The sequence below is a fragment of the Osmia bicornis genome, chromosome 8 (assembly GCF_907164935.1).
Source record: "Osmia bicornis bicornis chromosome 8, iOsmBic2.1, whole genome shotgun sequence".
NCBI lineage: Eukaryota > Metazoa > Arthropoda > Insecta > Hymenoptera > Megachilidae > Osmia > Osmia bicornis.
The window spans coordinates 9,028,679-9,051,868 of record NC_060223.1 but is presented as its reverse complement, the minus strand read 5'-3'; the positions used below and the strand labels follow the sequence as shown (position 1 = coordinate 9,051,868).

Below are 23,190 nucleotides of genomic sequence, written 5' to 3'. Positions count from 1 at the left end.
CGGTTGACAAACGCCAGAAACTTGTTAATCTGTGCGCGATCGTCGGTGAATACGCAGCTTGACGAGGACGAAGAACGGGGCTTGTTGTTATCGGGAAACAATTCAATTACCCGCGTAATATGCGAATTACGGATGGGGCTGGTGTTCCGACTCGCAGCCCTTCGGTCTGTAAATATCATCTATGATGGGAAAAAAAAGGATAGATAGCTGCTCGATTAAGCGATTACGACAGAAAATAGAATAGAAGAACGTTTCGAGGTAAAAAACGAAATATTAAACTGCATATTCGGGAAACAAGCCAGAGTAAAAAAGAGGGAAACGGAAAGAAGCATCGGTAGAATTGAATTTAGCATAAGTGGAAGTATCGTACGATACGTACAGAAGGAAAAGAACAGCGAGCAGATTGGAGAAGCGAAGAGGAGGAGGCGGAAAGAGGAAGGTGCATACGTAGCTATCCTTTGTACGAGATAATGAGAAGAATTCAATTAGTCTGCGGTTGGCGTCCAACGCTTCCTTCCTGATCGTGTACCTAACCTTTCGTATAGGATGTACGCGTAAACGTGTGCGTTCCTGTGGTTGCAAAAGCGGTATCTCATCGTAAACTTGATACCTCGTACAACATTATGACACACACCTTTTCAAAGAAACTCTCGTTCTTTACGATATCGCGGGTTAAATTTATCCCAAGGGTGAAATATTCTCTACAGCAAAGGATGAGAAAATTCCTAGATAGCCGAAGGCAAACCGCGTTCGATCACTTGTTCGATGGTCGGAATTTAATTACGATTGGGCGTCGGAAAAACATCGGAGGAAAGCTCTATGATAACGATACGTTTCGAAGCAGCTTTGATTCGCATCCCCCTCAGCAGGTATTTGGTTATTTTTCCTGGCGTGGCGAGGGGGATGATCTTTACGAGCCGTAGGTCGACAGCTCGGTAGCGGTGAAAAAGGTGCGGCTGAAAAGGTTCGTTGAATATTAACGCGGACACCGCGGTCGCATCGCATCGATCTTATCTGGTCTAGCCTGGTCCAAAGGAGACGCACGCATTAAACTAAAAGCGTGTCATTGCACGCTCGAAACCCTTCGAACCCTCGCGAAACATGGTTCGAAAAAAATAATTCCAAGTTTACCGGATTTATCGCAACGCGATTAACGACCACAATTAACCAGCCCTACGAGAGAAAGTTCAAAGGTAGCCAACGAATCGGTAGCCTCCCCCGCTGCACTCATATTTCTGCATCGATGAAATTCATTGGCGAAAGTAAACGCGTAAAGCAGCGAAACCGAGCCGGCCGTTGGTCGGAGGGAAATTTGATTGATAGGAGTTGAAGCGACCATCGGGAAAGCACTTTAGATAATTGGATACCGGTAAATCTCATTAGGCAAACCGAACAAGTACTTGCTTGTGTACACCGCGCGACAGCTCGCTAACGTACTTGGATAGATTCGATAAATTCGATAAATTCGAGTACCGCGTTATCTGACAGAGAAGTCAAGACCCTGTGCGATCGATCCTGATGGCGTAACCTGCATAAATTGTCGCGTACATAGATACAGCCCTAGTTGTAAAAATACCGCGATTTTCTTTAGAATTCCGTACTGTTCTTTCGATGAATTCTGTTCGGAACAGCCGGTCGGCGATCGATGCGTTTTCACCGGTTGAATGCTTCGTTGAGATTCGTCTTTGCCGGTTTCGGTGGAACGATAACAACGAGTCTCTAGCGTACGTGTCACTTGCAGGCGGATATTAAATAGGGGTGTATCGAGTTGCCGGTAAGTCGAGTGGAAAACGCGTAAGCGAATACATCTTCCCGTGCGAAGCGCGGATCGGTGAAAATCTGGAGCGAGATGCTGTCATACCCGGGTTTTTTACTCTTTCGAACCGATCTGAAGAAATTTCGTGTCCCAAAGTTTCGCACGGGGTCGCGTTTCGTCCGAGTTAAAGTTTCGCTTTTGTTCATCGTACCGTGGCTTTTCAGCTTTGCTTCGCAACTAGAAACCGGCTAGCGTTGGTAATGGAAATTCTGAGGTTTCGAAGGATCTTTGAACGTCCGAGTACGGAGACTGAGGAAAGTGGTGCACGGAGAGCAATACAGAAGGGAGACGAAGGAAATTGGCGTGTAATTTGCAGAAAATTAGTTCCTTTGAGCGAGGCGACGGTAAACATCGATGGTACCTCGCCCCTTGACCTACATTCTTACGTCACTGTCAAGTTCCTGGGCCGATTATAGCACCGTGGCTGATTGCGCGAGAGTGTACGCGCGACGATGCTGAAAGATGCTCGAGTTGCGCTACGTTCAATCATCGACTCGGTTTTCCTTATTTCTTCCACTTTCCCTTTAAAGAAGAGTGGTTACTAAGAAAACTTAATTAATTTTCAGATAATTTTCACCTAGGCTATTCACGCGTTGTTTACGTAAATCAGTTGTTTCAGAGGAGAAGAAGAAGAAGGGTGAAAGAGCGTATGGGGTAAAAGAAGACGGTGAGAAGGGTGGTTTATCGGGTCATCGCAAAGGGGGTAATTCCGCATTTGTTTTCCGTTTCTCTATCGAACCGTGAGAAGGAGGATAATTGAGGTGGCTGGTCCCCAGGCAGCTCGGTACCGAGGCTATTCTTCAGCCGTTGTAGAATGCGGAGGGCTTTTACTATATCGATCGGTTAGAAATAGCCCCGCAGCAGGTCAGCACGCAAGTTTTCGCGTTAACCGTTATCGATCGTTCGCGTTAAAGTTTCCCGGCTAGGAAAGCTTCAGCTTTTCCCTCTCGGTGCCCTGTTTCGGTACGAAACCGTGGTCGCGACGAATTTTATTCCGTAACTACCGCGAACCGACCGAGGGGTGGACGTTAAAGAGAAGCGAAAAGACAAGAAGGCGAGCGCGGTTTGTCCGGCTAGGAAGAGAGGAAAAGCAGCGTGGCGCGGAATGCACAATAAGCGTTGGGTTACGATAAACTGGCCAGAAACAATGGAGTTTGCCGGAGCAACGTGCTCGAAACTGTGCAGCCAAGCTTCGGCTATCGAGTTACCGGCACATATACCGGCCGACGGCCGAGTTACGACGGTCACCTAGGGCGCAGGGCGTAGGCAGATTGCTTCGTGGACCAAGAACAAAGTCTTCTCACCGGCTAAAAATTTTCATGCATGTTCGATGGGAAAAGAAACGTTACACCGTATGATGTTACGAAAATATACGGGGTCCACGATTTGATCACCGTGTACCCATCCACTTATCGCCGTTAATACCGCGTCAACCGACGCGTTTATAAGCAGATAAATGAGATACCGTATCGAAGAGGAGCGTGCCCGGCGAACCGAGAGAGCGACCAGTTTTCAAACTCGTTGAAAATAAAATCGAGGAGCACGTTTGACGAGGGAGAGGCGGAAAGGTGCTGTTTGTAAGCGCTATCGTGGTCCGTGGGCAGGGAAGAGAAAAGGACAAAGCAGGAGTTCGCGGTAGGCGTCGAGACGAGCAGGCAGGTGTTTCGCCTTTTGCCTCGTCGCTGATTTCCATCCTCCCCTCCCGTTAATGTAACTCTGCCGTGAAAGTCAGCCGAACCGGAATAACGATTAAGAAACAGTCAGATTTTCGAGTACCGAGTTACGATTTAAGGACGATTAATTCGCGTTAGAGAGAACAGAAAGGAAATCCTTTTTCCTTTGAGAGAATGGAAAGGAAATTGAATTTTTTCGGGGGTGCAAGCAAAGGTTCGGGGAACGGGCACGCGTCGACAGTTGGAACCGATAAGGAAGCACAGAAGCACGGGAAGAAATCCGAGCGGTGAAGCAAAGCCCGAAGAAAGAAGAGTGGAAAGGATCGCATACCTGCGGAGCAGGTGTTCCTACGAAGACCGGCTTTTCGTCCTCCTTCCCTTGGCGCTTACGCGTTCTACCGACGCGTCTTTACGCCTTCTTCCTTCGTACGTTCCAGCGTTCCAACGTATGTGCATAGTTGCTATAAGTATAGATAGAGGAATTCATCTGGTCGAGATGGTTGATAGAAAATCGAGTGCCAAGAACGGGATGCATAACCGTGTGGTACCACGGTGTTTCTCTCGCGCGATTACTCGTCATCTCGATGCTGAACGAATTTGGCCCCATGCCCGCTAAAATTTACCGTGTTTTAATTACGCGCTCCACACCCCATCCGAAGTGCGTTTTCCCTCGAATAATGGACGGCCGCGTGCTTTTGTTCGCCGCGATCAATCCGCCGGTAAAGTTTAAGTAGAAATACCGTGCAACAAGTACGTAATCGGGAATCAGCTGGACTGAAAAGAAACGCGAGATTCAGCGATCGTCGATTTTTTTTCAGGAAAAATCCTTGTCCTTTCTGGGATTGCCCCTCGCGACCGATTGCAAGTCGTCGACGGCGATAAATTTATCCGGCATAGGGTCTCGTTTCTCTTTTTCCAGCTCGGTTCAACAGGGGTGTAGGAAAAGACTAAAATAACCCCGCAGGCAGTTCTCTACCCTAACTAGAGATTCGTGCCTGCGGAAGAATGCAGTCGTTAGCGTTTAACGACGCGACGACGTTCAAAAAGTCATGACAGATTTCGTACAAAGACGATGACGGACAATGAAGAGACAAAGAAACGGAAAGTTAGAGAATACGCGGCTCGGTAAATTGCTATTTAGCTGTGAAACACGGGAACATCTTGCTTCCAGCGTGTCTTCTAGAATCCTAGGGACCGGTTGCGTTGCGCGTTTCAACGTTGCACTTTAATCGTTTCCTTTCCAAGTGACTTCCGCATTACACCGTGACCACCGTGTGATTATTTTAACAACGCGGTTGAATCGGAATGCGTATTCGATATTTTTCAAAAGGGGACCCCGGGAAAACAGGAGCGTTCTCGATTGTCGCGTAAAGAAAAGAAAAAAGGCGGAAATTATAGCCGATGATTTCGAAAGGGTTCAAGTAAATTACAGGAGAGATACGGGTGACAATCGCGATATCTCAAGGGGGCCACACTCGAGGCGCGTGTCGATCTCTCGGCTCGTTTCTCCTCTTTAATTACCGGAAACGATAAACGAGAAAGAAATTTTGGTAGTCGAAAAAGGATTACGAGGTCGTAACACGCGTTCGATGCGAGGTACGCGTCAACAAAGGAAGCGTTCTTAAATTGGCATACTTTAATTTCGCGTCACGTACGAGGTCATCAGCTACGTTCAGCGATCGCTTTCGATAATTTCCCCGCTAAAGAGTTATCGTTAGTCGGTTAAGGCCAAGCGTGCACGGCCACGAAGAGGATCTTTCTTTCATTTTCCAAAGAAGTATGATTACAGCGCACGGTTTCGCTGTATTAGAATTAATGGATTAGCTTCAGCCACGCACGCCGAGTTTGCTGGAACAGCGACAGGCGTTAGGGCGGAAGGATGTCGGTCCGATCGTACACGCGAATGAAATCGGATTTGCGAATTTGCAGTTTCGCCTGCGACTCACGGCGAAACACCCTGGGTGCGATCGTTTCGCGGCTTCCTCTCTCAAACGTACCGTGTATCGTATAATTGAGCGTGCACTAATGCAAATTGCACGCGAGCAAAGACGAGAATCGAGCGAAATTCCATCGTGCTACACTCGGATGAAATTAATCGAGCACGGGGTGCCGGTCTGCTGTTGCCGGAGCGATCAAGCCTCCTAACGAAATTAATTATCGATAACGAGCTTCCATCGAAGAAGGATCTTTAACCCGATGTCGCCAATATCGTTAACCTTCGCCCCTTTCTCTCTAGATTTGGCTGGTTTGATATCGAATCGGACCTGATAATCGGGAAGAAGGTTTCTCGAATAATCAACGGTTTGCTTTCGCGAAAGAAAAGAAACGGCACGACTAAGGGAAGCTCTCGAGGAGCTTCTTTATAGCTGTAAGCTCGGAGATGGGGCGAAGATGGTAAATACGCTCTTTCCACCGTTTAACCCTCCTTCGGCTCAACGATATTCCGCTATCCTGATATCCTAGTTAACCACCGAGTGTTGGATTCTTGGATTCATACCCGGAGGAAACATCGGTAAATCGGCGACACCGGTAATGCACAGTACGCGGCACGTGCCAGCTGTAATTATTACGCAACGCGCTAACGATGAATGAACGACCGAGAACTTTACGGTAGGCTGACTTTCACGAGAGCGAACGAGGATAATTATCAATCTTCGATGCGCGCGTTGCGTCGTTCATTAACATCCGAAGCTAACCGGTTGAACGTACGATTCGAGGGGAAATGATCGATCGCGGGACCGACCGAAAGGTCAATCGGTGCAACGTCGAGCTAAGAGCATGCAAGCACGATCGCGAATTTCAGTAAACGGTTTTCGTACGTAACCTCAGGTAATCCACTTTACAGAGAGAGAACTTACAACGTAGCTTAATCTAATTCAGAGCGTGAACGCAGTGCCGATCGCGACGCTGGCTGCACGCGCTTCCGTCTAACATTGTAAGCTGGTTTCTGCACGCTCGAATCTAAATTCGGAGGTGCGAAGGAAGGACAACCCGTTCGGTGTCACGAAGCTTCGCGATCGCGATGGTGCGCGTTTCACGCTTACTCTCCCGTTGCTGGTGCATCGAGCGCCGACCCGGGTCTACCCGACTCGACCCGTGTCCTCACCCGACCTCCCGAGAATCCTCGTCGAATCCTCGGTCTCACCGCGGTCGCAGTTTCCGCCTCCGCGAGCCAATCTAATCTCCGGCTATCGATCTTAATTACGCCCGGAGAAGCTCCTTAAGCCATGTTTCGTTCCGTTTCGCTCTCGCGACGAACGACGCTCGTCTCGAAGGAATTTTATCATTCTTATCGGTCGCCGAATCGATCTGCCACGCTCTCGACATTAGTATACAAGGATAGGGTTTTTAGGCGCGCATCGACACGCCTATTTCTCAGGATCGATCGCCGATCCGACTCGCGCGTGATCGGATTCGCGCGAAATAAACGATGCGATGAGAAAGCATGTTAGCGAGGCGACGCGACGCGCAAAAAAGCACCGCTTCCATTCGATTACTTTTAACGATGCTTTTATACTTTTCAACTGTCCGGTGTACCGTGACGATCGATAAACGAAACACGATAAAACGTGCACTGACCTTTCTGCTCCGACTGCGAATTCAGCAGCGAACGCGGATGCCTCGGTTACAGTTGAAATCGATGAAATCTCGCTGGAAGCTGACACTCGCGGGTTCCCCGTCTACAATCCTTACATTCTTGTCCGCGGATTCGATCCGGTTCGGTTCGGCGAAAACAAAAAGGCAACGGAGGTGAACGGGAACAACGATGATTCCATAGCTCGAATTCTCACACTAGCGGGCTGAGAGGACCGATGGCCGATGACACAATTCCGATTCTACATCCTTGACACGCGTCCCGGTGATCTATCATATCCGATCGTTCGCTCCGCAACGGCACTGACTTTCGTTGCTTCGCACACTCGGCTCGCCCGGAAGTCCTGGCGAATCTTACGTGTCCCTGATCGAAATTCACGTGACACCAGGATGTCCTTGATCCGATTTGAACGGAACACTCGCGACGACAGGAATCGGTCGAGATGGAATTTGAAAAAGGGGTGACTAGCACGAGGGGATCGGAAGGGAACCGAGAATCGGGGAACGAAGTAATCGTGAACCGAGAACGGGAGTGACTCGCGAGCGTGTGTTGCGAGTAGAAAGGAGCAAAGTGGAGTCGAACGTAAAAAGCAAAGGATACGACGCGGCAAACGTCCACGCTCGCTCTGAGCAGCCCGGCGCGGCGGCTCGAATTCTAGCGCGCATCTGTGCCGCGCACCCGCGTCTCCGATTGGCTCGTCCAACCTTTTTTACCCCCACTCTCCTTGGCTACTTGTCCTGCCGCTTGCTGCTCGTTGCCCGCTGCACGCTGCACACGCTCGTTGCGCTACAGGGGTTCTCTCCTCGCGACTCCGAGAACCTCCGCCACCGCCTCACCGCACCCGCCGCTTCTATACTCTTTTATCGACCTTCTTTTCTTTCTTTACCTTTTTTTATTTTTTTATTTTTTTTTATTTCACGGATAACAAGCGGATCTACGTGTAATCGAATTGCTTAGAATCCCGCCGTCGCAGTCTCCTAAGCTGTTTTCAATTTATTGCTCCCTGTTTCCAACCCCTTCTAGCTTTCTCTCTCGTTACCGAACTAGTTTACAACCGAACGGTATCCGTATCTGGATCTTAATTACCGCGTAGTTGCGATTACGCGTACGACGATTGACGAGGATTCGTTCGTCGGAACGGATCTCGCAATCGTGAAATTCAGCCGTTCTGGAAAATCGTACTGTATTTCCAAATCTGACGAATTTCGATAAAGGATCGGCGCGCGGCTATAGCAACCGCTATCGCGTAATCTCCACGGTTCGCACCGGTCGCTCTACCGTAAGTGTATCCTTTTTCCGAGCGAGGGAACTTATGAAAAGTGAATGTATCTTGCAGCTGTTCGGACTTGCTCCGAACGAGTTACGAAAGCAGTGACCTGCGTTGAAAAACAGCAGTATCGATTTTACCAGACTTGCCTGTACGCGGTGAGATCACGCCAAAGCGTTGATCGATTCGTATCGCGTTGAAAATGTTAATCGTTGCGTAAGATTTTCAATTTCTCCGTTGGTCGAACGGTAGAATTTCGAGTTTCGAAGGAACATCCTGTTTGCGTTTCGTTTGTGAAACTAAAGAAGGGTCGAATAACGATTCCGTTTGCGCATCGATTTAAACGAAAGCGAATAATTTGAAATATCTCCTCGGAACGAGCGATGGAAAGCCATTTCTCCGCGCCTCTCGTTTCACTGACTCACCACTCATCCTCTCTTCGTCACCCCATCCTTTCCATCCCTATCAACCACCCTCCATTTATACTCACCACTCTTCGTTTCTCCCGTATTTCCCGTATTTCCTGTATTTCCCGGCCTTTTCGCAGTTTCCCTACGCCCCTTCAGTGTCTCTCTCTCTTCTCTTCTTCTTCCGTTCGTTCGTCTCTCTTGATCCTTCCGGTATTTCCGATCTCCTTTCTTCCTTTCCCCTTCGATCCATCATCTTGCTCCCTCGCTTCCGGTTTCTTCTCACAGTTTTCCCTCCTTTCTCGCTTCATCCGTTACGTTTTTTTTCTCCCTGGCCACAGAAGAAAGCAAGTTAAGTTCACCATCGACCGGTCGATTCGAGAGAGACGTAAACGGTTAACAACCAACTACTTGGCCGTGCACGAAGCATCGTTAAACTTTTTCAATTTACAAGCACCCCGAGCCGCTGCGAATACACGGTGCCTGTATATGCGCTAATGAAAACGGATCCTTCGTACGTAGGATCGAGAAGAGCGCGAAAACCGCGTCCAGTTCTTCCCGTCCATTGTTTGCTCTTTAAACGTACGCCTTTGAGAAACGCGACCTGATTCGCGGCGAATGCATCGACCTCCTCCATCAGCGTTTTACCGAGATTGCTCTTGGTCGCTGTTCACCACGATCTAACGCGAGTAGTTACGGATGTGTGGGAGGAGGAGGAAGTAAAGTGCCGTCGCCACTCGTCCTAGAAGAATCGTTCGGTGTATACGGTAGAACGACGAAGGAAGAGAAAAACCAGCGAGCCCCGTAAACGAATGCTTTATTCTTCCCTCCTTTTCATCGCTACGTCTCTTATCCTTTGCTACGTAAACGATACGATGCCTCGCGAGTACGCGATAACAGAGCGTCTGTGCCATTTTTAATGGCACCCGCGCGGTAGCTGTCAAACGCAAAATTGCACCGGATGACGCGAAACACCCGGAGAACAATGATATTTGCGAGTCGCGTTCGTTCCAACAGGATATACGTATTTATCGTATTTTCATAACGTCCGGTCAGGCTGCTCGAGGTTGACGACATTTTAAACGATAATTCTGACTAACACGGCAAGTTGGTTGCTCCGTGAAACCGCGATACCACGGTTCTTCGAACAATAACTGGTATCCGCCTCTGTACCAGAGTTCGAACTAACGAAATTGTATCAGGAACTCGGTACACGGTTACACGGAAATATTTCCAACGTTTCAAACATTTCTAATTAATCTTCGAGAAGATTAGAAAACAATCCGGATGGAAAATTTCCAAACTCCGAGAGCGGGAAACGAGGAATCGCGAGCGTGCTCGACTCGCGCGGAATTAGACTGGTAAAGTAAATTTGCTGGCAACTCGGAAACTCAAAAGCTCGGACGAGTTAGCTTGCTCGTTAAAAGCGATTCGGGAAAGTTATTAAACGAAACTCGTTACAAGTATGCTTGGCCTGTATCTTTTCATTATAGGCGTTCGAATTATAACAGGCGTCGTAAGAGCGATTTCTACTCTGGTTATACTTTGCGAAGAGGAAGTAATTGTTTGGTAAGGAAGGTCAGATCGATGAGAGAAGCTGCCGAGTTCGTGGCAAGATCACCAACCTTTAATCTCTTCTTGCTTTCTCTCCGTCCTCCTCTGACGCGTTTCTTTTAAGGTACATCAAGGTGTCCTTTCTTTCTCCGCGGCATTCGACCTCTTCCTTAAGCGACGCCAAATTGCATTGCGTTATCTAAATGTTTGCTCCTGCCATTTTTCTTTTCTTCCTTTTTCAAAAGTCGTAGACGCGTCTGATAGGAGTGTAGAATTTCCAGACAGCAAGGAGCGTGCGTCTTTGTTCCTGGTCTTCCTTTCCGTCTTTGTTCATCTGGGATCGGGGTCGTGGAAGAGGAATAAAGAAGGAAAGGGTGAGGAGGAATGGTCGGGAAGAAAGCGAGCGAAAAGAGAGGAGAAAGGAAGACGTTCGGGTCCCGGAAAAGGACGCCGACTAGGCAGCTGACCGTGATTGCCAAAGTAGTCGATTTAAAAGGCTGTCGGCTATGCAAGTTTTCGAAGGTAAAGGGCAACCGGTACTCGAAGAAAACTAGTCGGCAGATGGCACGCGCTCGGCCAGTCCCTTCGGGACCCTTGGTAGCACCCTCTCGAGGATCTAGCCTTCCTTCCTCGGAAGGTCGCGGCCCACTGGTCCCCGGTTTTTCTCAAACGATCCTCGCAAAAGCATTAAAGCATCGAAATGAAATCGTAAAGAGAAGGTGATGCACCGTGTTCGCTCGCCCGTATAATTGGATGCACAGTGTCGGTGTTGTTTGTTCGAAACGCGTACCGCGGACAAACTTGGCCATGGACTCGGTATCTCGGCCAATTTCACATTTCTCATCCTCCCCTCGCCTCGTTTCGCTCTGTACATCGGTGTGTCCTTCGAAAGCGACGATATCACACGTCGAAACAGCTTGGCAAAACAAATTCTCCTTCTACATTCGCGATGTCACGCGACGCGTCAAGCATCGTCGAACTCGGTCGATCGGCAAAAGCCTCGAGATTTTCGGATAAAGGATCGCGAAACAGATCGAATTAGCTCTGCTCGCGTCGGTCCGAAGAGCAGGTGCGCCATGCATCACGGAAAACCAGTCTTTGTCTTATTGATCCTGCTTCTGCCCTTTGGACCGCCACCAATCCCACCTGCCGATCACGTGGCTTCCTCCGACCGCTTGGTCGTGCACGATTTACCTTTCGATATAATGTACCATGCTCTCGCAAAACATTTTCTACGCTCGGCTTACGACACCTTGTACCCGTACCGCCTCCATCATCCGCGCCTACACGCGTGTATTTATCGATGCGATTTTTAAAAAGAAATTTGAGAAATCGCCAAATCGGTTCTCCAAAGTAAAAGCATACGAAATAGGTAAAATCTTAGGTTTGATGCGATAGAAAAGATCGAGATGCATAAAAGGAAGGCGGAACTTATTGGTTCGCGTGATTGTAGCTGGTAATGTATGGGCGTTCCGCGGCAATTTGTAATCCAATATGATCAATCGAGTGAACGTGGCGAAGCCGCACGCACACGCCTCGATGGCGAAGCTTTTTGCAAGGTGTCCGATTGACGACCACCTGTCGATGTTGTTTGCCGCCCGATCACGATTTACCGTGCATTCGAGAAGAAGCGAGATTCAAGACGTTTCTTGCAGTCGGTGAAACGTCAAGAATGCCATGTACGATCTAAGCGAATCGTACGGACACGCGTTGCTTCCTTTGGAATTTCTCGCGTTAACCAGCGAAATGAAGAAACGGGAGACTAGGAGGATCGAGATACTCGGGTTCGCGTGTTATTACGTGTTCCCGATTCCCTGGAACGACAGGACCAAGCTGTTTGCACGGCCAAGTAATAACTGGGATGTTGGAAGCGCGAAAACCAGTCGTACCGAAACAAGAGGAAAGTGGAAAGCCCGGAGGAGGCGGAAAAACTAACAAATGGTCGCTGTTCGTGCGACAATCACCGTCCTGCTTTTATTCCGTCCATCCAACAGGAAAGAAAGAAGGAGAAAGAGAAACGGAGACTCCGATGATTACTGACCCACATTCGGTTTCTTGAACAAAGCTTTCGCTTTTTCTCGTTTATCTCGCGGTGGTAGGTATTCCACGACTCTCCCCTCGTTACACGTGAAAATCTCTAGCCCGTAACACGTGTGTACAAACGACGCGTAGCTTGCATTTCAAACATATTTTCCCTCGATGAAATGGAAATTAATTGGAACGAACTAAGGTATGAAATCGTATTCGCAGAAGTATAACTGGAACAAACTATAGGAGGGGATGTATGGGGTAATGAATACGGTCAATCGCAGTCACGCAAACAAGATAAGAATACGATCGCGAAGGGCTGTGACAAATTTTAACAAGTCACGACATGGATCTTAACGACTAGTTCGCGCTTCCACATACCACTTTCCACTTATCTACTGAAATTGTTGTGAATTGGATAAAATACGACTGCGAAACAGTTGTTGAATCGATTCGAACATCGACGGGAAAGTCTGTACCTACTTGTACCCAACTAACAATTAGATCGTGGTCACCGGTTTTATTGAAAAAAACATTTTAAATAACTATTTTACATGAAATGATTCTAAGTCAGTAAACGTTTTATTTCTTACAATTCGAACGTCTACGAATGTCGTATGAAATTTGACGAAATCCCCTGTACGTATTTACATCATTTTGTACTTGTCGGCAATAGTCTTAATAAAAGGGTAGTTACCTTGCGTAAATTTCGTTAAAAATCATCTTCCTCGTCCGTATACTCGCATTCCTCTATAATTCTTGTGATCTCAGCATCGTATTCTCGCGATTCGTCTTCCGACAAATGCGATTCACCTTCCATAAATTTGGCAAATCTAAAAACAGGCGTTATTTTTATTCAAATCCTCATTACACCAGCATTACACCAGCTTTTGTGTCTATATAATAACCTGATTGGATCTTTTAATTTTAGAACTGTCTTCCATGGATTACAGTCGGGACTGGAACAGTATCCTTTCAGTTCGTTTAACGCTTTGTTCGTTTCTTTTATTCCTTCTATACGATACTCATTCTCGGTTAACAACCTCCTTCTGTCAGGAAACATGCTCTTCCTGATCGTGTGCGAGCAGACATGTAACATAGATACTTTCTTTTTAAACAATTTATTATGTTACTGTTGCCGCTGCAATTAATACTTCGACAGGTTTTAAATGGATTTTGCATAATACAAGAGAAAACTAAATACAATAGATAAAATGCAAAAATCATTTATTGATAATAGTACAAAACGTAACAAAATGCAACATATTTATTTATCTGTAGAAGACTTAACAAACTTTGTATTACCGATCAACTTGACTCACCAATAACTTCTCCCTCTTCGAATCAGTACGATTGGAAAATTGTAAAGAAGAACAATGACGACGCAGGAAAAGAATGATGCTTCGTGAAAATAACTGCTATAGTACATCATAATTAATCCCGCTATCTGAACAAACGAAATAAACGTTAATTGATTTCAAATAGTTAGCTATTAACATAAAGAAATACAAACCTGTAAGCACCATTCGATAAGCTTCTTCGTCCTAACATTTGTAACTGGACCGAAACGATAACAAATTACGAAACTGATCAGAGATGTTAACAGTATGTACCAAGTGACGTATTCTCTGTATTGTACTGCGATTAATCGAGCGTTGTCCCATAACGCTTGGATGAGATAAAAGCTCATTGTCCAACCAGTGGCAACCATCAGATACATAAGTTTACCCTTTAAATATATACGCGTGTTAAGCTTATAAAAGTTAATGGTTTGGAGTAAAATATAACGACAAATCAATTACCCTTGGTAGTAGTTTGCTAACAAAGTATACTAGAATTATAATTGAAGTAGTAACTCCGAGCGTAATCCCGCATACATAATAAAATATAGGATTTCCGCTTAATTTACGAGCGCTCCAATATATCATAGCACCAAGTAACATTAATATCAGATTGGAGATGTCCATAGCTATTGATGAAAGAGTAAAATTTAAATGGCTTGCAATCATTACAAAATAATTGATCTGATTGTTATACTCACGTGTTTGTGTCATACTTATTCTGTATTTGTGTGAGTTTGAAGGATACACATATACACCAACACATACATCCTCAAATGGATTCATCTTAAATTTATTGGGTCTTTTTGTACTAAAGAAATTAAAGTTCCAAGATCTTTGATTATCATCATGCTTTTCCATCACTTCTTGTGGACTTTTTCCATCATAAATATCATAATTATTTATGTTTGTATTTAAATGCATCTATAAATTAAAAACATACAATGGTGCTGATATGATATGCAACTAACATAGATCATTCAAAACATCAATCTCTTACTGTTAAACTTCTCCACATGTGTATCAAATACTTGGAATTAGCATTGTGACAAAATATCTGTAATCCAGGTTTGTCATTTTCATAAACGTCCTCTGGTTTTAAAAAGTGTGCTGGAAAAAGAAGATACAACTATATTTTCATGTGTATGTTCAATTAAAATTTATTAATTAGCTCATCTCAAAGACAGTACAAGGCTGGAAAAACGTAGCGATCTTATCGTTGTTGTCTTATCAATCGTACAACTTTTTTTTCAAGTAATATTAGAATCGGCAAATTTACAAATCCAATAGGTTAGTTTTAACTTACTTGATTCCATGATCATCGCAGATTCTATATGAGATAAGTAAAGATAACAGATGAATAAAACAATAACTGCACTTTGTTGAATTATTGTCTTGCCCATCTTATTTGTCTTATAGAAATTAATCTTTCGTAATATCAGCTGAAAACATAAAACGGTACGCATTCCAACATTGTGAACTTAGCACTGAATCATTTGAAATTCGAAACTTGAGGCAAAGAGTAGGTATAACAAGACCCTCGGCGGCACCTAACTGCGGATATGGGTGTTTGGGATCCCCAAAATCTGAACCCATCGAAAATAAAGCATGGCCAGTCTTTCTGTATTTGTAGTCGCTGATACATAACATGCTGAATACGCAGTTTTTAGAATTAGAAATCATAAAAGTCCCTACTGTTCTTCGCATATTTTTGTTATTAGTTCATATAGCAAAGCTATTAAACCACATTTTTTGTATCTTTCTATTTCGTTAAATTATTTTTGATCGTTTTCATGTTAATTGAAAGAAATTATTGTAACACTTTGTAGCAGTATTACAAAAATTTACAACACTGTCGGAAGTAGCTGCGCACAAAACGGATGTCATCGCCCAGAAGAGTAATGGCGTCCAAAGCGGACATACAATTCTCTTGCTGTTTGTTCGTTGCGTTTAAATTAATTCGGTAGAAGTAGAACACGCAAATTATCGATATTTTTATCGAGTAATGTTTTGAGTAATTACTTTAATTCGTATATATCATTGATTGTTTCGGAAACATTTTTATATAATCGGTGAAAATAAGTGGTCGTGTATATTTTAAAGATTTTACAGTGTTAACTGCATCAGAACACATTTATTCAGAATTTCTAAGCAGGTTGTTCATTAATTTTTATAAACATGTTTTAGCTTGTATTATAAGTATTTAGAATTTTAATAAAACCCATAATAATAAAATTATTGACTTCCCTAGAAAATATATCGTCTAACCTTTATAGGTGTTCAATTTCAACAAAAGTAGTTATTAGTATTAATTTACAAATATTGATAATACATTAACTCTGGAATACCTAAACTCTACAATAATAACACAAAATATAGAATATCTTTATTAAAAAGTTGATATTAAATTTTCACACATTGTGAAAGTTCATTTTGTACTTAATTGTGTCTGCATATTGTAGGTCTGAATTTGAGTTAAAAATGTTGTATTAAAACAGCTGACTTATGAAGATTAATATAATCCATTTCTTTAATTAGTTTAATAAAGTTAATAATAAATGATTTAATCGGCATTAAAATGTTTTCACCTTATTAAGTAATTAAACAACTATATTGAATCCATATGTGAATTAAATATGGAAACTAATAAGATACTATTGAGATTATAAAAATATTTAATAAAATATTAATGAAAAATGTATTTTATTTTTATTTACAGAATTAACTGCAATGGCTTCAGCATAGCAGCATTAAACAATATTGAGCAACAAACATGTTTATCCTTCATTGTCCATTTAGTTTATACTTTCTTTTATATATTTAAAGTTACTGTAGTGTTTTATAAATTATTCAGTTATGTCTGCAAATACTCAATTTGCAAATCCTCCTCCAGCTATAAGTTTACCTAATATGTCAGTACCACCTCCTGCTGCTCCAAACTTATCAGCTCCACCTCCTAATTTAACTACCATAAATACCTCTGGAAGCTATCAGCATCGATATACCAATCACAGAGATGGAGCTCGTGGTTTCTTTAAACCATTTAGACCATATCATGCTCCTAAGATCATTGCTGCTGGCCAGGATACTTTACAAGATGAATTTGATGGTAAAAGACTTCGGAAGTCTGTTATGAGAAAGACAGTGGATTATAATTCTGCCATCATAAAGAGCTTAGAGGTATAATTCTCAGTTTATTTAATAAAACTTTATTATATCAAAGATAAATACTAATGATACAATAAATTTTATGCACAGAATCGAGTATGGCAGAGGGACTATAGGGACAGACGTGCTCTTCAGCCAGATGTGATGTATTATCCTGATTTACTTCCACCACCTAGTTATGTTGACAATCCAATAAATGCAGTCACCACAAGATTTGTGAAGACTGCAACAAATAAAATGCGTTGCCCGATCTTTTGCATGGCTTGGACACCAGAGGGTAGACGTCTTGTTACTGGTGCATCGAGCGGAGAATTTACTCTATGGAATGGCCTCACTTTTAATTTTGAAACTATTTTACAGGTATTTTATTGGTTTCAATAATAATTCGATAATGATGTTTCGATGTTTTCATAAATTTGTTGTTAAAAATGTTCGTTCGAACACAAATTTTTAACACCTCAGTTAAAATTAACATTGTTACTTAAAAAAAAAAAAAAATTAATTTTGTTTGCGTAGGCACATGATAGCCCGGTAAGAACAATGGTATGGTCACACAATGAGAGCTGGATGGTCACAGGAGATCATGCAGGCTACGTGAAGTATTGGCAGAGCAATATGAACAACGTCAAGATGTTTCAGGCGCACAAAGAAGCGATTAGAGGACTCAGGTATACCATCCACCACACTAGTCCTTACGTCTCTTGCGCCACTGTTATCGGTGATCCGTCCATCCTTGCTGTAGTTAAGATATTGGACGTGACTCTCATTCTCTTCCTTTTCTGGTTTTATAATACTTCTGTTCTGGCAGTAGTAATTCTTGTATGGGTACACAGGTGATCTCTACAGTTTTCGATAAATTGTATTTGAACAAATTTCTGATAGCAGGCATGCAGGAGATCTGTAATTTTTGGGGCCTTCAAAATTTTCTGATACAAAGTCTGTGATAAAAATAAATTTTTACATTATGGGGTACTTTTCATCCGCGTTACTATCGACTGTTCTGTAAATTAACATTTTTTAAATAAAATTTTTTTTAACGATAAATATCTATGTCGTTAAATATTCCGTTCTATATTTAAAAAGAAAAAAAAAAACAGATGTGATACAATAATATTACAAACACTGAGTGACAGTATACAGGTAGTTCCGGTTGCTTTTATTTAAATAAATGTGTTAGGTTTAAAAAATTGAGTATGTAACAGGTTTCCAAGACTATGTTGAATTTTTGAAAAATTTTCTATACTTTTACGGATCATAACGATACGCACTTGTATTCTTAGAGTCTTAGGGACCTAAATAAATTTAAACGGTCCGGTAGATCATAGTAGCATGAATTTATTATTTTACACTGTTATATCAGCAAATGTTAAGGCAGAAGTGGAGTAAATAACTAAAGAATAAAGTTAGGTCCTTATGGCTCATGGTTTACGGAGTTTATATGGTCAGACTATCGGGTAAAAATGTATACTTTTAGAATTACGAATAAACAAACAAGAAATATATGCAGCAATACCTAGTCGAGATTCCCATGGAATTATAATAAAAATAAATATCCTGTGTCCTTCTTTACATCATCCAAGTTTCAATAAGGTTCAATAAAGATATCGCAGTATTATTTGGTTTTGACAATAAAAATAAAGTATTTCTTCTTCTATTTGTGTCACTTGTGCCCTTTTGCAGATGAGAGAGAGAGAGAGAGTAACAGAGAGATTAATAAAATTCATGTACACTTCGGACATTTTTTTTGTGCAATAAATGTTAAACTTTTAAAAAATATCACTCTTGGTATATCGCTCGATGGTCATGTGGCATCAAAGAGAGATTCCGTTTTCATTTTAAAGGAATAGTTTATTGCTTGATTAGCAATGACTTTTGAGTGCCAGATATGACTGTCGAAGATGGTTTTTTGTTTATTTACGAGATTTACACATAGATCTTCCTTTTATTACTGATGTCTGCTATTCCTCAAAGTGCATTTTATAGTAAAGTCCATTACTGATATGTTATTAATTTTAATAGTATCATGATAACATTGTTCAATGAATACATGAACTTTTAAAACTGACCCAAAAGTGAAATTTATTTCGATATTTTTATGTGTTGCTATATATGTTTTTCGCGCCTGTATCGTTTATATTGAACTTTCAGGAAGAATCATACAGAAAGTTCATCAATAATTATAAAAGAATAGTTATTTATTTAGGTAATTTAAATAAAAAAAGAGTTAGTTGACTGTTTGAATCTTATAGGATTTTAATTACCTTTTACACAATACATCACATTTAAGATTTAACAAAATTGCATGCTTAAATGTACAAATGTATTATCCAACAGATATCATAAGAATTTGCTTGCTTCGTCCATACATAAATATTGCATGAAGTAGTACTTCTTTAGAGCAAAATGACAAATCAGTAATAAATGTAAGTCATTATATATTTCAATTTTAATTTCAATATTTAATGCATCATGTTCTGAGTCGTGCCATGATAATGTCCGTAAGGTGTACTATAATATTTTAGACGATTATCTGTTGAAATCTTGTTTTCTTCCACTTGAGGTATATTGCACTTATAAAATGATAACTTGAGTAAAAGTTAATAAAATTCAATGTGTAGACAATCTTCTATTACATTATTTTATTCTTTTTAAATACTGACCTTTATACATGTGCCTAAATGGAATAATGAAACTGAAATATATACTACATTCCATAACATTCGAATATTTATTTTATTGATGATTTTTCATTGTGAGCATTTGCAAATAAAGAATCGCTTCCTAATTGTATAACAGCGTATTGTTTGAATATAACGTTTGTTTTTTGGGTGGGTAGTTTCAGTCCAACGGATCACAAGCTGGCAACATGCAGTGATGATGGAACAGTCAGAATTTGGGACTTTCTTCGCTGCCACGAAGAACGAATTCTTCGGGGTATGTACCATATTACAGTTAATCAATATATTACAACAGATTTTGTATGATTTTTATACTTTGAAGAATTCTTTAATATCAAACTTTATTAGAATAGCTACTGATATAATCCTTTTTTAGGTCATGGAGCAGACGTGAAGTGTGTACACTGGCATCCACAAAAAAGTCTAGTCATTTCTGGAAGTAAAGATAATCAACAACCGGTTAAATTATGGGATCCAAAGACTGGGCAATCTCTTGCAACTTTACATGCTCACAAGTCCACAGTTATGGATGTGAAATGGAACGAAAACGGAAACTGGCTGGTAACTGCATCGCGAGATCATTTGCTTAAGTTATTTGATCTACGAAATTTAAGTCAAGAAGTTCAGACATTTCGTGGTCACAAAAAGGAAGCCTCTAGCGTTGCGTGGCATCCGAGTCACGAGGGTCTGTTTTGTAGCGGTGGCAGCGACGGAGCTATTTTATTCTGGCACGTTGGGTACGTTCCTTACACTTCTGTTGTTTTACTTTGTAATCTTTTTTTAAATACATTTTATACATTGCAATTATTTTTCAGAGCCGACAAGGAAGTTGGCGCCATAGAACAAGCTCACGACAGTATAGTTTGGACGTTGGCTTGGCACCCATTGGGACATATTCTTTGTTCCGGAAGCAATGATCATACCTCGAAATTCTGGACTCGAAATAGGCCTGGCGATTTAATGAGAGATAAATATAATCTCAACACTTTACCTGCAGGCCAAGCTGGCATAGATGATCATGAAATTGGTATATATTACAGGGAAAATATATTCGAACAAAACAGTTTATTTATTAACGGTTTAATTGTTTTATAGCTGATGAAGCAGCTGTTATACCTGGTATGGGACCGGAAGATAGGATCAATGCCGATGGTGAACCAGAAGATAAAAGCGGTGGGATTCCTGGCTTGGATTTGGATCATGCTGTGGATGAAGGCAAAAAGTTTGCTAATAAAAAGGTTCCATATAGCAAGCCGATTCCAAGAAATTTCCAAGCACAATGGAACGAGATGGAAGCGGAAGATATGGAACAAGTTGAAGCTTTAAATGCATTTGTGAATCAATTGATTGAAACTACACCAGGTGCGGTGCCTCTAAACGAAGTGACACCTAATGGTATTATATTGTATGGGAAAATGATTCCCGTTGAACGTAAGTACCGTTTAATATATTTTTATAATTTTTATTCAAAAAAGACGATCATTTTTCACCACGAATGTTACAGCCGGTTCTAAACTAGCAGAGGCGATTAGCAAAGGAAACGATGCAATAAATAAGCTGGTATTCTCGGGAGAAATCGAAGAGTTGCGTGATGTCGTGGGTCCGCCAGATAACATAGACGAATCTGAGGATTATTTACAAGACGATGGTGAAATAGATTATTCCAAAGTTCCCGATATCGAACTTCCTCCTCCTTTACCTAGTTCCAAATTCGCTCAAAACCCAGAGCTGCTGAAAGCTCTGAATCGCGGTGGAAAGCGTAAATTTGATCAGCTCATTGGTTGGAGCGACGGTGGTGCTAGCGATCGAACATCAAAGATTCATCAACCTGTCTTCGGCGGAATAATAACGGAAGATTCGCAATCCAGTGATACTGATTTGAGGTACACTGGAACAAAATCGAATCAACACTCAAACGAGAACAGCTCTTTCCACGGTGGACAAGACGAAGATCTCAGGAAAATTTCACACGGTGACAACGCGAGGAATATGAATCGTGACGAGGACTTACGATTTAACATATCTAGCGGACCTGGTAGGCCTAGTTCACGTTCCGATTACGACGTAAGGAGTAATTACGGTGATAAGGACTTCAGGAGTTCTCATGGGTTCTCATTGAAAAAACCTTTAGACAACGACATTTACGATGATAGAGATCGGGATGGTAATTCGCGATGGGACGACGAGAAAACGATGAACGATGGTCCTCGAAAAGGGGACGGTGGTTTTTCAGGCAATTTCGATAAACGTGATAACATGTCTATAGGTCTAGGATCTGGTATGAGTAATAATATGCCTCATTTAGGCAATAGCATATCTCACATGTCGAGTCATCACAACATGCAAAACATCAATCCCAACATGCCTCCTCCCATTCCAAGTTTAGTGCCACATCCGAACATGTCCCAGCATCCAATGCAGAATAAACCATTGCATCCTGGTATGCAAGGAATTGATGGTCCAATGCATATGATGCACCATCCTGGCATGCATCCCGGTTTTGGACCCGGTGGCCCACCACCTGGAAACTTCGGTCCTAATTTCAGACCACCGAACGGTAATTTTGGCCCTAATCAACATTTCAGGCCGAGTCCTTTGCCTCCGTTCGGACCAAATCAAGGACCGTTCGGTAGTAGTTTTCAGGGTTTACCAAACTTCCGAGGACCAAATTCTGGTCCACCGAATTTCGATCGACCAGGCTTCGGTCCAGGTTTCCGTGGTCAGAATCCCGGCCAGAATCCACCAAGTAATTTTAATGCGAATTTCGGTAATTTCGGAAATAAACTCGGACCTAACCGTGGAATGAACCGAGGTCCTAGCGACAATAATATGGGAAGGAGTGGATACAACAATCGCGGTAGAGGACGCGATGGTGATCCACCACGAGGCATCAGAGGAAGAGATAATTATTGAAGTGATCGTTGAAATGTCTGTGTTGCGTATACGTTAACAGACTACCGTTCGTCGTCTCATACAAAGTGACGTTGTAGATTGTACAGTTATCGATAAAGAATTATATACGTAGAACGGTGGGTACTCTGTAAATGCATTGCAGTGTAAAAAAAAAAAAAGTAAGGGCCCATGTCAGAAATGTTGCAAGCCATTTTATACTCCTCGTTAAGGAAACTCGAAATGGGACGTTAGTACAGTGTATTTGAATGAAAGTATATTTTCTTTTGGAAGGAACCTTTATTTGGGAGAACTGTCCTTTACCAGAGAAGCGACTGATTATCCTTATTAGATGGCTAGATTTCTAAAAACCATGAGCATTGCTCGTCGGGGCAAGTGCGACCTCTCCTCTGCGTCTTGCAACACTTGCGCATAGAATGTACAAGCGCGATGGATAAAACCGCAGAATTGTAATATATAATATATGCATAACCGATACACTAATATTATTCCAAAAAAAAAAAAAAAAAAAAAAATGATGAATGAAAACAAAAACTGTTCACAAGCTGCCTTGCGAAATGAATTTTCTTGTTCCAATTTTGAGAATTGATGAGCGCGCGAGAATAGGGTAGAAAAGCATGTGGAGCATGTTGAACGTTTCGTAATTGTTGTTGGTTGTCGAGAAATTGTGAACCACAACAGTTTACCTATCGATTATTAATAAAAATGGAATAAGACGCAGAATCATTCGATTGAGTTTCTATCGCAATCCTAC

General features: G+C 42.3%; 3 protein-coding genes across 8 annotated transcripts in view; 1 reads left to right on the top strand and 2 right to left on the bottom strand.

The window, feature by feature from the left end:
• Positions 1–12,750, bottom strand: part of LOC114873714 (protein tincar) — a 36,160-nt gene extending 23,410 nt beyond the window's left edge. For 5 of the 6 annotated variants that reach the window (XM_029182332.2, XM_029182336.2, XM_029182335.2 and 2 more), the window contains exon 1: positions 7,069–7,690. The gene's annotated coding sequence lies outside the window, so the exon portion shown is untranslated. Of the gene's footprint in view, positions 1–7,068; positions 7,691–8,841; positions 9,090–10,383 lie in introns of those variants that run through there. The other variant, XM_029182334.2, reaches the window with a different exon arrangement.
• Positions 12,751–13,036: 286 nt separating this feature from the next.
• Positions 13,037–15,247, bottom strand: LOC114873705 (nuclear envelope integral membrane protein 1). The gene is made up of 8 exons (XM_029182313.2): positions 14,987–15,247; positions 14,681–14,790; positions 14,382–14,604; positions 14,143–14,309; positions 13,854–14,069; positions 13,663–13,787; positions 13,249–13,410; positions 13,037–13,173 (listed from the first exon to the last, which is right to left on the bottom strand). The coding sequence occupies exons 1-8, from the start codon at positions 15,144–15,146 to the stop codon at positions 13,053–13,055; spliced, it is 1,284 nt and encodes a 427-aa protein (XP_029038146.1). The 5' UTR covers positions 15,147–15,247; the 3' UTR covers positions 13,037–13,052.
• Positions 15,248–15,364: 117 nt separating this feature from the next.
• Positions 15,365–23,162, top strand: LOC114873703. The gene is made up of 9 exons (XM_029182311.2): positions 15,365–15,835; positions 16,400–16,860; positions 16,939–17,208; positions 17,365–17,516; positions 19,685–19,782; positions 19,903–20,263; positions 20,342–20,553; positions 20,622–20,957; positions 21,031–23,162. Exons 2-9 carry the CDS (start codon positions 16,537–16,539, stop codon positions 22,437–22,439), a joined length of 3,162 nt encoding a protein of 1,053 aa, XP_029038144.1. The 5' UTR covers positions 15,365–15,835; positions 16,400–16,536; the 3' UTR covers positions 22,440–23,162.
• Positions 23,163–23,190: the final 28 nt, after the last annotated feature.

What these genes read in the sequence shown, in the direction of transcription:
- LOC114873703 (XM_029182311.2), top strand. Translation starts at nt 16,537, where the DNA reads ATGTCTGCAAATACTCAATTTGCAAATCCTCCTCCAGCTATAAGTTTA. An exon ending in CCATCATAAAGAGCTTAGAG is followed by an intron (nt 16,861 to 16,938) that starts GTATAATTCTCA and finishes TTTTATGCACAG; the next exon opens with AATCGAGTATGGCAGAGGGA. An exon ending in GAAGCGATTAGAGGACTCAG is followed by an intron (nt 17,517 to 19,684) that starts GTATACCATCCA and finishes TTGGGTGGGTAG; the next exon opens with TTTCAGTCCAACGGATCACA.
- LOC114873705 (XM_029182313.2), bottom strand. Translation starts at nt 15,146, where the DNA reads ATGCGTACCGTTTTATGTTTTCAGCTGATATTACGAAAGATTAATTTC. An exon ending in TTATCGAATGGTGCTTACAG is followed by an intron (nt 13,788 to 13,853) that starts GTTTGTATTTCT and finishes TCGTTTGTTCAG; the next exon opens with ATAGCGGGATTAATTATGAT. An exon ending in CGAAGAGGGAGAAGTTATTG is followed by an intron (nt 13,411 to 13,662) that starts GTGAGTCAAGTT and finishes GCACACGATCAG; the next exon opens with GAAGAGCATGTTTCCTGACA.